The sequence below is a fragment of the Doryrhamphus excisus genome, linkage group LG3 (assembly GCF_037039965.1).
Source record: "Doryrhamphus excisus strain RoL-2023G ecotype Guam linkage group LG3, RoL_Dexc_Guam_v1.1, whole genome shotgun sequence".
In the NCBI taxonomy this organism is placed as follows: domain Eukaryota; kingdom Metazoa; phylum Chordata; class Actinopteri; order Syngnathiformes; family Syngnathidae; genus Doryrhamphus; species Doryrhamphus excisus.
Window position 1 is genome coordinate 24,763,636 of NC_136359.1, and position 14,113 is coordinate 24,777,748.

At 40.4% G+C, this 14,113-nt stretch overlaps 1 protein-coding gene across 3 annotated transcripts in view; it reads right to left on the reverse strand.

Moving 5' to 3' along the window:
- The window catches only part of arid3c (AT rich interactive domain 3C (BRIGHT-like)), a 29,277-nt gene extending 18,444 nt beyond the window's left edge, over nucleotides 1-10,833 (reverse strand). For 2 of the 3 annotated variants that reach the window (XM_078789218.1, XM_058070137.2), the window contains exons 1-2: nucleotides 10,609-10,833; nucleotides 9,961-10,527 (exon numbers count right to left, since the gene is read on the reverse strand). In XM_078789218.1, the coding sequence (XP_078645344.1) occupies nucleotides 9,961-10,527; nucleotides 10,609-10,671 (630 nt within the window). In that variant the 5' untranslated portion in view covers nucleotides 10,672-10,833. The remainder of the gene's footprint in view (nucleotides 1-9,960; nucleotides 10,528-10,608) is intronic. The other variant, XM_078789219.1, reaches the window with a different exon arrangement.
- Nucleotides 10,834-14,113: the final 3,280 nt, after the last annotated feature.

A 14,113-nucleotide genomic window follows, 5' to 3' on the forward strand; every position in this document is an offset into this window, starting at 1 on the left:
ATCATACCAACAGTAAAATATGGTGGAGGTAGTGTGATGGTCTGGGGCTGTTTTGCTGCTTCAGGACCTGGAAGACTTGCTGTGAGGAAATCGAACCATGAATTCTGCTTCACTGCTTCACTAGGGGCTGCATGGCGATCGAGTGGTTAGCGCGCAGACCTCACAGCTAAGAGATGAGGGTTCAATTCCACCCTGACGTGTGTCCCATTACATCTGGCATAAAAGTAACACTGAATTTCAAAAAAACAACATCATACCAACAGTAAAATATGGTGGAGGTAGTGTGATGGTCTGGGGCTGTTTTGCTGCTTCAGGACCTGGAAGACTTGCTGTGAGGAAATCGAACCATGAATTCTGCTTCACTGCTTCACTAGGGGCGGCATGGCGATCGAGTTGTTAGCACGCAGACCTCACAGCTAAGAGATGAGGGTTAAATTCCACCCTGACGTGTGTCCCATTACATTTGGCATAAAAGTAACACTGAATTTCAAAAAAACAACATCATACCAACAGTAAAATATGGTGGAGGTAGTGTGATGGTTTGGGCTGTTTTGCTGCTTCAGGGCCTGGAAGACATGCTGTGAGGAAATCGAACCATGAATTCTGCTTCACTGCTTCACTAGGGGCGGCACGGCGATCGAGTAGTTAGCGCGCAGACCTCACAGCTAGGAGACCCGAGTTCAATCCCACCCTGATGTGTGTCCCCTTACATCTGGCATAAAAGTAACACTGAATTTCAAAAAAACAACATCATACCAACAGTAAAATATGGTGGAGGTAGTGTGATGGTTTGGGCTGTTTTGCTGCTTCAGGACCTGAAAGACTTGCTGTGAGGAAATCGAACCATGAATTCTGCTTCACTGCTTCACTAGGGGCGGCACGGCGGTCGAGTGGTTTTATGATTATTATTATCATTATTTATTTATTTATGTTGTAAACAAGCCAGGTCGGAGAAGAGATTTATGTTGTGGTTGAAGATGAAGTCATCCTGGAAGGATTTGGCAGCCTTCAAATGGGATGAAGGATTAGCATGCCGCTAAACTGCCATGACTCGTAAGAACCGTAAACATTGGAAACAAATATTTAACGTCATGAAAGTCCTCCCCGTCACGATGACGACGGTAAATGTAGTTTCACCGTAGCGTTTCATCTCCAACGGACGCCTGTTACAAAAATGACCACCAGCTTCTGGCTCAAGTGCTAATCTGTTGTTTTAATCTGATGAATATCCCCTCGGTGATCACTGACCAATTTAGGTATGTACTAAGCAGTACAAGTAGGTCAGAGGCCGTCAAATGCCGCTTATGCCCATCAGGAAACAAAGCCGAGACAAGCCCATGTTAGATGTGACACAGGAGAGCAACTATGTCAACAAAGGTCCACTTATGACAGGGGTCTCAAACTCAGTTTACCTGGGGGCCACCGGAGCTAGGGTCTGGGTGAGACTGGGCCGCATCAGGTTTTCCAAAAAAAAACAAAAAAAACGCATTTATTAAAAACAGCAAAATTAATAAACTTTCTTTGGTTCTGATTTTCTACAATAAAAGCTCTGATAAAACATTCCACTGTTCTCAAATATCTTACTTTTTATTTTTCTACACAAAATAAGATGAAAAATAAATAAATCAAGAATAAAAAAAATCAATCAATCAGTAACAAATAAATATAATAATAATAATAAAACGGCAAATAATAAAAACTTAAGAAAGCACATATAGTTGGTGGGTAGACAAATGATTTTTTTCATATTAAAATGAACAAAGCATTATTAGAGCCCTGTAGACATGACAAAACACGACTATAGTCACATTTATACTCTTTTTATTTACAACATATTGCGCAACTGCAGGGTCTTGAGACACATGCTAACTCGCAAACTAGAGAGCTAGCCACCTAAACTGTAGCCTTCAAGTTATTTCCTTTCAACTTAAATAGCCAAAAACTTACCACTTCCACACGGATAGGGAGGATAACTATTAACAGTTATTTAACCTTTAACATGAACATGAATCAAACGTAATCATTTTTTCTGGGTACATGATACCATACAGCATCCATATCAAACTTTACATTAAACTTTCATATCAAGGCGGGGGCCTCAAACTAGTGTCCTGCGGGCCACATTTGGCCTGCGGGCCGCGTGCTTGAGACCCCTGCCCCTGAAATAAGATATCAGATCGTACAGTATTGGTTCAGGTTTTTCATGGTTCGATTTCTCACAGCAAGTCTTCCAGGTCATGAAGCAGCAAAACAGCCCCAGACCATCACACTACCTCCACCATATTTTACTGTTGGTATGATGTTCTTTTTCTGAAATTCTGTGTTACTTTTATGCTAGATGTAATAAGGACACACGCCTTCAGTTCAACTTTTGTTTCGTCAGACCATGTTATGAATATGCATTGGACTGTAACTGAGGCAAGTGAGGGCTGAAATTTTTTGGATGTTGTTGTGGGGTCTTTTGTGACCTCATGGATGAGTCGTCACTGAGCTCTTGGGGTCATTTGGTTGGGAAGCTGGGAAGATTCGCCACTGTTCCAATGGCTTTGCTATTTGTGGATAATGGCTCTCACTGTGGTTTGCTGGAGTCCCAAAGCTTTTCCACACAGGGCCATGTAGGGTTTTTTTTATTTTTTATCCTTTAATAATAAAAAGTTTCATTTAAAAACTGCATTTTGTGTTGTGTTGTGTTGTCATTGGCTAATATTTAAATTAGTTTCATGATCTGAAACAATGAAGTGTGGCAAAAATTCAAAAAATAAATAAAACAAAAATCCTCATTACATTTGTAGCGGCCAGTTTTACTTAAAATGTAAAAAAAAAAAAAAGTACGTCTATTATGGAAATGTATTTTTCTACACTTACTTGTACAGGATGCTACTGTGTTTTAAAGATGTGTAGAAGTTATTTCTGTGTTATATTGTCTTTGAATGTATTGTGATTTTATTTCATAATTGAAATGTTTAATGGCTGCCAGATCTATTCATGCATGCTGTATTTCTCACAGAGAAACGCTTTGGTTTCGTCCGTGGCCATCACAAATGAAAGCTGGTCTTCTTCTGTTTGCACAAAGTCTTTTGTCAAGAAATCTCAACAAAGCCAAACAAAGACAGGATGGACAATTCTTCCCTTTATCACACTGACGAATACCTCAGCACCTTGGAAACCTACGACTTTTCTGCCTTAATTCCTCCTTGTCACAATTATAATCATGGCCGTGTTTATCATGTCATTATCACGTGTTGTCTTAAACAGTTCTGAGTGTCTTTGAATGCACCGTGAATCCTGACTGTGTGTGTGTGTGGCTGCGGGAGGACAGTTGAGTTTGCCGTTTGAGTCACACGTTTCGATTTTGCAGTATAAAGATTGTTGATAGATCATCCGGTTGTGTCCTGTGTGACCAGATTTGACTGAAAACCAGGACACTCGTGAAAACAAGACACTGAAATGTTGCGGGAAGTTTATTCAAAGTAATATATTCAAATGTGGCCCGCAGGACACTAGTTTGATATGAAAGTTTAATGTCAGTGCGGCCCGCGCTAGTTTGATATGGATGCTGTATGGTATCATGTACCCAGAAAAAATGATTACGTTTGATTCATGTTCATGTTAAAGGTTAAATAACTGTTAATAGTTATCCTCCCTATCCGTGTGGAAGTGGTAAGTTTTTGGCTATTTAAGTTGAAAGGAAATAACTTGAAGGCTACCGTTTATGACTGGTTCTACGTAGCACGATGACAACAAACACAAACATCACACTGTAGATCCAAATCTCAATTTTCAATCCCATTATTTGTTGTATTGTGTTTAGTTTTTCTGCATCCATCCTTCCATATCCTCCATTCTGGTTCCAGATGAAACGGAGCCGATCCCGCACTCTGGACTGCTTCACCTACTTTTAGTTGCCCCGTTTATTAAACATACTCAACAACAGCCAGAAGCCATAACAGGCTTAACGAGGTTAATTGACTTATGCGACAAGTCATCTTTGTGGGCGCTTGGCCTGGACAGCTGAGAGCAGATACATCCAGATTACTGTCAATCTGGACGCACGGCCACTGTGACCCACACACACACACACACACACACACACACACACACACTCAGGACTGCACACTATGTGAGTACATGATGGAACAGCACTGATCCAGAGTGGGCCCTTAAGCTTGAATTGAAATGTAATTATGCACACATAAACACTGGATTTTCCTCTCTATGGAAGGACAGCAGTGACAAGTACTTTCATTACTTTGAGCTGCAGAAACAATTGCTGCTGGGGTTGGACGCTATAAGACAAAAAAAGTCAAGTGGTAGACCCCAAATAATTTCACTAGCCCTGAACCGGATGTTCCGATTGACTGTCCGTCAAGCAGATTGTCAACAATAACTAGTTTTAACATGTTTGGATTTCAGCTGAACAAGCGTTAATGTATTTTCTGAGCCCTTTTTTCATATTTTCAATCAATAACTGGAAGAACTGGAGTGTTCTAAAACTTTTGACTGGTCATGTAATAGAAATAATAACAGAAAATAAGACATTTAAGACAGAAATAAGACCCATGTGTTACTGTAAAAATGTTCTGTTATAGGGGAGCTGAGTGGGGGGTGAACAGGAAGTGAGATTGGTGGTTAAGAGTTGAGTTTTACCTTTATGGCCGCAACAGTAGCCATTGTTAGGTATTATTGTTGTGAGATCGTTCAAATAAAACAAAAGTTACGGCAATCAAGTCTGGTGCTTGTGTGTCTCACACAACATTAAAGTAACATTACTGACCCCTAGTGACCAGTGTTGAATACTACATATGGTCACAACATCTTTGAACGCATCACCGGAATGCTTTGTATTTATTATTTTAGTTCATGTAACCAATTTTATGATTGAAAATGCTTCAAACGAGGAATCTTACTAATTACAATTTCAAACACTACAAAGACACGATGCCGTGAATCCCCCTTTGACTATTTGGACCTGAACACATCACCACCGTGTACATCACCAACTTGCTAAATGTTCTGTGTCATTTAAGGATCGGTTATGGAGACCTTTCATGAAGGCACCAAAAAGGCCAGCATTGTTAGTTCAGTGAACGGCATCATGCCACGTCTATCACATGAACATCATATCCGGGCATTGGGTATGGGTATTCCTCCCACATCCCCAAAACATGCTAAGTTAATTGGCATGTTGCTGTGGATGAGTCGTCGATGCGCTAAAAGGGTGATTTTGGTTGGCCAGCCACGCCTGTGAAGGTTAACCACCATGTTTTCACCGTTTCTGGATAATGGCTCTCACTGTGGTTTGTTGGAGTCCCAAAGTTTCATTTTAAAACTGAATTTTCCGTTAAGTTGTGTTGTTGTTGACTAATACTTAAATTTGTTTGCCACAAAACAAGGAGACATGGGTTCGATTCCCCCACTCGGGCATCTCTGTATGGAGTTTCTCGCCGTGCTTGTGAGGGTTTTCTCCGGGTACTCCGGTTTCCTCCCACATTCCAAAAACATGCTAGGTTAATTAGCCACTCCAAATTGTCCATAGGTATGAATGTGAGTGTGAATGGTTGTTTGTCTATATGTGCCCTGTGATTGGCTGGCCACCAGTCCAGGGTGTACCCCGCCTCTCGCCTGAAGACAGCTGGGATAGGCTCCAGTATGATGTAGTGCGGGTTATTGTGTGTAGCCGCTCTATAGGAGACCACTTATCATTTCAACCATATACCACTGATGTCACTTCCTGTCCTCTCCCGCTCCTCCAGTACCGGAACACATTTACAGCATCACACAGAAGTACAAGTATTATTAATCTTATCACGGTTGAGTCTGGAACCAATTAACCACGAGAAACGAGGGATCAGTGTGTAAATATTTTCATCTGTGATTGATGAGTTTTCCTGAAATTTTTGACTTTGCTTTTATTTGTCATGTTTACAAAATATTAGTAATATTAGTAATATGTCATCCATGAATTGTGTGTATACCTTGAACAAATAGTAACAAAAAAATTTGTGCTGCTTTACACAAGTACAGTGGAATCTCGGTTAGTGTCTTTTTTGTTTTTTGTTGAAAGAATTTCTTATTTGGTTAGAGTACGTCTAACGACGCTAACCAAGGTTCCACTGTACAATACACACCATGAAAGTTCATTTTATTTGTAAATGATACATACAGTAGAAAATGAATCAATAGACTGCTCTCCCAGTGCAATATAATAGATAACAATAGAATAACGGAATTATTGAGCTATAACAGGGGTCATTGAAGAGTATTCATGAAAATTTTGACTTTGCTTTTATTTGTCATGTTTACAAAATATTAGTAATATTAGTAATATGTCATCCATGAATTGTGTGTATACCTTGAACAAATAGTAACAAAAAAAATTGTGCTGCTTTACACAAGTACAGTGGAATCTCGATTAGTGTCTTTTTTGGTTTATGTTGAAAGAATTTCTTATTTGCAGGATATGGGATAGGCTCCAGCACCCCCGCGACCCTCGTGCCCACTTTAGGGCTTCAAAATAATAATGATGTAAAAATATACTATCTGCCCCAATGGCTGGACGGGACAAAAAAATAAAAATAAAAATAAAAATAAAAATAAAAATAAAAATAAAAATAAAAATAAAAATAAAAATAAAAATAAAAATAAAAATAAAAATAAAAATAAAAATAAAAATAAAAATAAAAATAAAAATAAAAATAAAAATAAAAATAAAAATAAAAATAAAAATAAAAATAAAAATAAAAATAAAAATAAAAATAAAAATGATGTAAAAAAAATAATGACTGTCATCATCATATTTTTTAAGCTCTCAACTTTGTTGTCTTCCATCAGGAAAGTGATGAGAAAATGTTTCTGCTCACGCTCAGAATGGAGCTTTGTTAGACTTTTGTAACGCTTCATATGGTATATACTGTATACCACAGAATCTACCACAATAAATCTCAGAATACTGTATATATACGTACAAACACTCCATAAGAAACATAAAGCATGGCAGTACTACAATGTACTGCATTCCCCGTGAAGCCCAAAGACAAATGTTGTCATGTTCTAACACGGCAAGTTAATAGCAACGTGTGTTGGGAATGCTTGGTTCCTCCAAGGGCATCCCAACAATGGCAGGATGGAAAGAAAGAGTTGGAGACAATATTTGCTCAACATCTCGTCAACACGGGGGGGGGCTGCTTTTTCAACCGACAAAACAAGTACCCGGCTACTGTGATTAGAAGTAACGCCGCACTGAACAAGACATCTTTTCATTTTAAAGAGACCGGCCATTGTATGACAATCCGAGCCTTTTCATTGGCTGTCTAATTCATGTATTTATTCAGCAGAGCGTAAAGGGAAGGAAGGCAGTGACAAGCACCTGCAAGTACTGCAAGTGCCTCCTGTATGACATTTCTTTGTTTCTTTTAATAATGTCACAATTAAGTTTAGTTTCTATTCGGAATAGTTTAAGGAAGTGACGGGATGGGAGTGGAATCATACACCACCCATAGCAACCTATTCCTCCTCCTCCACCATCATCATTACACTCATAACACTGGTTTGCTTTTCACACTTGGGCGACGTTCCAGACTGTTTATTCCCGCTTAGGAATTCTTTCAGGAAACATGTAGGAAGCAACACAACTACTCCAGTCTATTGAAACTGCAAACAGGAAGTATACTCTCGGTTGCATGTCAACGTTCAAGAGCGCTGGAATGCCGGAAAGAAAATGTGGAATGACCTGACAAGTGGGAATTTTTGGAATGTTGGAAATAGTTATCTAGAATGTTTTGCTGTTGTAATGCTAATAATGACTTGACAAATGATGTTCATCTCCGTTTTGGGGATGGGAAATGTGGAATTTTTGGGAACATAATAAACAAATAGTCCGGATGCTTTTTGTGGAAATAAATATGTTCAAATGTTTTGGAGTGGGAATCTTTTCACTTGTAGACCTGCCTATGAAAAGTGAATTTTTGCAAGTCGGAACTTCTATTTAGAAACCAAATATTTTATGCTAGAGCATTCAAACCCAGCTTAAGACCCTCTAAATACATTTTAAACATTATTAGAGCCCTCAAGACATGAAATAACACCCCTATATTCACCTTTACACTCCTATTATCCAATACAATTTACATAATGACAGAAAATAAGCCATTTGGGACATAAATAATGGAATCTCTCCATGTACTAAGGGAGGTGAGCGGGGGGTTGTTAGGGAAGTGGAACATAACATGCCTGTTTTTGGAATGTGGGAGGAAACCGGAATACCCGGAGAAAACCCACGCACATATAGGGAGAACATGCAAACTATTTGAGGCATTAAACAGGACATTTATTGATCTGTTCATGGATCGCACACTATCAAGAATGTTGCGGTTGAGTTCCGTGTTCGAGAACAGCAAGTTGTGTCAAAAAGAGAATATCAACGGTTCCGTGAGTACTTTGCAAATACACTCAATCAACATGACGGCAAACAGCAGAAGTTCAAAGTGCAAAGTGAAAGCACGGGTCACAATGAGTACAAGTCCCGGCGTGCGCGGACACTATGAGGTCCAAAACAGAAACCATAAACGTACACTAGGACAGGATTTCAGAAATTGTACAGAGTACTTCCTGCTTCCCAGCATGCTTTGCGAAACTGCTTTGCAAATCGATGTTAATACCGTATTACTTGTGTCATTTTATACAAGTTATTTTGTCATTTAAGGCAGTATTAGGAGTTGTAGTTGTAGTAGTAGTTACCCTTAATTTGTCTATCTGTTGTTGTAACGTCTATGTAAGGTTAATGTGAGTGCTGCCTTCACAAACAAACAGAAACCGAAGCGCCGCCGAGTCTTTTTTTTTTTTTCCAGATCAACACAATATACTGCATTTTCAAGCACGGAACACCTTATATTAGCTATTATATATAGATTGACACTGACATTGTCAATCAAAGCCTATATCCATCAAATATAGAGTAGCAGTTGTTATTATGTCATATATATTCCATATTAAGAACTTTAAATATGTTTTATGCAATTTTATATCTGCTCTGTTTTTAATGTGTCATATATTTTTGTACACTGCGGTTGATTTTAGTGCTTTTTATATTTTATATTTATATAGCATTGTTATTACATTATACATTACAACGACTGTATAATTGTTACATTACATATATATTGTATTATTATTATTATTACATTATACAGTATATTACAGTGTATACATTAATCCATTACTGTAAAATATACATTACAATGTTGTATCCAATTATTACATGACATTAATAATGTCACTCTGTACATGCATTATTATTGCATCACACCGTATACGTATGTTACACTTGATGATTAATTACATTTGATCTTTGATCGTGAGTTAAAATAATTCAAATCATCCAATTAAATTAAAAGTTATTTATTGATGTCGTTGATGCTGTTTTCCCATTTAATTTTTTGACATGATAACTTGATGTCTACTATAGTGGTTAGCACGCAGGCCACACAGCTAGGAGACCGGAGTTCGATTCCACCCTCGGCCATCTCCGTGTGGAGTTTGCATGTTCTCCCCGTGCATGCGTGGGTTTTCTCCGGGTACTCCGGTTTCCTCCCACATTCCAAAAACATGCTAGGTTAATTAGCCACTCCAAATTGTCCATAGGTATGAATGTGAGTGTGAATGGTTGTTTGTCTACATGTGCCCTGTGATTGGCTGGCTAGCTTGAAGATGTTTGTTGGGGAATATGTCCAAATGTGATAATAATGATAATCATCTCCATTAAATGTGTAGACTATGTATAGATTATGAAGTATATTTTTTTACTTTATTATCATAATGAAGAGTAGAGAATGAGAAATCAAGGAAAACCTGTGAATAGTTTTATTGTTTATATATAAATGTACTTTTTCAACAACTTTTTGAAAAAGTCATCTACTGGTTGAAAGAAAGTGAAAAGTAGCAGTTTTTGCTGGTTGTGCTTACCTGCTTGAACTGCTCCTCGTAAGTCCATTCGTGGTTCTGATGCGGTCCCGGTGGAGATTCTGTTCGCCGGGTGTGGACCGCCGAAGCCGGGGGGACTCTGGCGGTCACCGCCGTGGCGCTCCTCGCTGAAAGACGGGCTTCCTGGAGCAAAAACGCGTCTTGGTCCTCGTCTTCGTCCATGTCCTCTCCCAGGTCTTCCGCCAGGTCTCCCACCAGGTCTTCCTCCGGGTTTTCCGTGTCTCTGTGGTCCCTGTGGAGGATTCTGTCCTGTCCCGCTGCGGGCTGCGAGCTGACTCCGGCGGCCAAGGCGCTCTGCACGGCCGCCTGGTAGTGTCGGAAAGCCAGAGCCTGGTGGTGGATCTGGGTCTCCACCAAGGAGCGGAGGTCTTTCTCCTTGTCCTGCCTGAGCTTCTCCTCGAGGGCCAACCTCGCCGCCTGCTGCCGCTGGAGGTTCTCCATGACAGCCTCCAGCTTCATGCCGCCCTGCTGAGCTGGCACGCCGGGGAAGAGAGCGTGTGAGGAGGCGCTGACAGGATGGAGGTTGCCGGAGGACAAACAAGCTGCGGGCTGCGTGCGGGGACACGACACGTCACTTGGGAGAAGAAAGAACATAGAAATACAACATTTTGGTCATAAAAGACGTCTTACCAAAGCAGATCTTAAAGTGTTGTCAACCATGCTTCCTTCCATCACGCGCACACGTGCAAACATGAAGAAGAAAAGTCAACTTCCTGTATACTGTATATGTACTATAAGTAGTATATACTGTACTACATAAACACTATACACATGTAATCACGAAGAAGAAAAGTACACTATATTCCCTGCTGCGCACAACATTCAATGTCCTACTAACATCCACCTGACCTCCACTTTAACTCTAGCACACTGTACATCTATACCTGCTACACTACTCTAGCACACTGTACATCTATACCTGCTACACTACTCTAGCACACTGTACATCTATACCTGCTACACTACTCTAGCACACTGTACATCTATACCTGCTACACTACTCTAGCACACTGTACATCTATACCTGCTACACTACTCTAGCACACTGTACATCTATACCTGCTACACTACTCTAGCACACTGTACATCTATACCTGCTACACTACTGCAGCACACTGTACATCTATACCTGCTACACTACTCTAGCACACTGTACATCTATACCTGCTACAATACTCTAGCACACTGTACATCTATACCTGCTACACTACTCTAGCACACTGTACATCTATACCTGCTACACTACTCTAGTACACTGTACATCTATACCTGCTACACTACTCTAGTACACTGTACATCTATACCTGCTACACTACTCTAGCACACTGTACATCTATACCTGCTCCTCAACTCTAACACACTGTACATCTATACCTGCTACACTACTCTAGCACACTGTACATCTATACCTGCTACACTACTCTAGCACACTGTACATCTATACCTGCTACACTACTCTAGCACACTGTACATCTATACCTGCTACACTACTCTAGCACACTGTACATCTATACCTGCTACACTACTCTAACTACTCTAGCACACTGTACATCTATACCTGCTACACTACTCTAGCACACTGTACATCTATACCTGCTACACTACTCTAGCACACTGTACATCTATACCTGCTACACTACTCTAGCACACTGTACATCTATACCTGCTCCTCAACTCTAACACACTGTACATCTATACCTGCTCCTCAACTCTAACACACTGTACATCTATACCTGCTCCTCAACTCTAACACACTGTACATCTATACCTGCTTCTCAACTCTAACACACTGTACATCTATACCTGCTCCTCGACTCTAACATTGTATATCTATACCTGCTCCTCAACTCTAACACACTGTACATCTATACCCGCTCCTCAACTCTAACACACTGTACATCTATACCTGCTCCTCAACTCTAACACACTGTACATCTATACCCGCTCCTCAACTCTAACACACTGTACATCTATACCCGCTCCTCAACTCTAACACACTGTACATCTATACCCGCTTCTCAACTCTAACACACTGTACATCTATACCTGCTTCTCAACTCTAACACACTGTACATCTATACCTGCTCCTCAACTCTAACACACTGTACATCTATACCTGCTCCTCAACTCTAACACACTGTACATCTATACCTGCTCCTCAACTCTAGCACACTGTACATCTATACCTGCTACACTACTCTAGTACACTGTACATCTATACCTGCTACACTACTCTAGCACACTGTACATCTATACCTGCTACACTACTCTAGCACACTGTACATCTATACCTGCTACACTACTCTAGCACACTGTACATCTATACCTGCTACACTACTCTAGCACACTGTACATCTATACCTGCTCCTCAACTCTAACACACTGTACATCTATACCTGCTCCTCAACTCTAACACACTGTACATCTATACCTGCTCCTCAACTCTAGCACACTGTACATCTATACCTGCTCCTCAACTCTAACACACTGTACATCTATACCTGCTCCTCAACTCTAACACACTGTACATCTATACCCGCTCCTCAACTCTAGCACACTGTACATCTATACCTGCTCCTCAACTCTAACACACTGTACATCTATACCCGCTCCTCAACTCTAACACACTGTACATCTATACCCGCTCCTCAACTCTAACACACTGTACATCTATACCTGCTCCTCGACTCTAACATTGTATATCTATACCTGCTCCTCAACTCTAACACACTGTACATCTATACCCGCTCCTCAACTCTAACACACTGTACATCTATACCTGCTCCTCAACTCTAACACACTGTACATCTATACCCGCTCCTCAACTCTAACACACTGTACATCTATACCCGCTCCTCAACTCTAACACACTGTACATCTATACCCGCTTCTCAACTCTAACACACTGTACATCTATACCTGCTTCTCAACTCTAACACACTGTACATCTATACCTGCTCCTCAACTCTAACACACTGTACATCTATACCTGCTCCTCAACTCTAACACACTGTACATCTATACCTGCTCCTCAACTCTAACACACTGTACATCTATACCTGCTCCTCAACTCTAACACACTGTACATCTATACCTGCTCCTCAACTCTAACACACTGTACATCTATACCTGCTCCTCAACTCTAGCACACTGTACATCTATACCTGCTACACTACTCTAGCACACTGTACATCTATACCTGCTACACTACTCTAGCACACTGTACATCTATACCTGCTACACTACTCTAGCACACTGTACATCTATACCTGCTACACTACTCTAGCACACTGTACATCTATACCTGCTCCTCAACTCTAACACACTGTACATCTATACCTGCTCCTCAACTCTAACACACTGTACATCTATACCTGCTCCTCAACTCTAGCACACTGTACATCTATACCTGCTCCTCAACTCTAACACACTGTACATCTATACCTGCTCCTCAACTCTAACACACTGTACATCTATACCCGCTCCTCAACTCTAGCACACTGTACATCTATACCTGCTCCTCAACTCTAACACACTGTACATCTATACCCGCTCCTCAACTCTAACACACTGTACATCTATACCTGCTCCTCAACTCTAACACACTGTACATCTATACCTGCTCCTCGACTCTAACATTGTATATCTATACCTGCTCCTCAACTCTAACACACTGTACATCTATACCTGCTCCTCGACTCTAACATTGTATATCTATACCTGCTCCTCAACTCTAACACACTGTACATCTATACCCGCTTCTCAAGGCATCAACACTAAACCATAGTGACTAGTTGACTCACAATGCCCTCTAGAGGAGGCAAGACGCCATACAGCTGCCGGATGTCAGTAGAACACATTTACATATTTATTTATATATGACAACAATTAGGGGAGCAACGTGACATAAAATGTAGTTTGTTGAAATTGCCAACATTTTTCTCACCTTAAAAGTACATTACCGCTGCACCCTGGTGCATTTAAGTCAATATTACAAATAAATACATAGAGAGGAAAAGTTGAAGACCCCGAAGTACTTGAACTTTTCCACCTGGGGCCATCGAGGTCTGTTCCACGTTTTCGCCATTTCTGGATAAAGGCTCTCACTGTGGTTTGTTGGAGTCCCAAAGTTTCA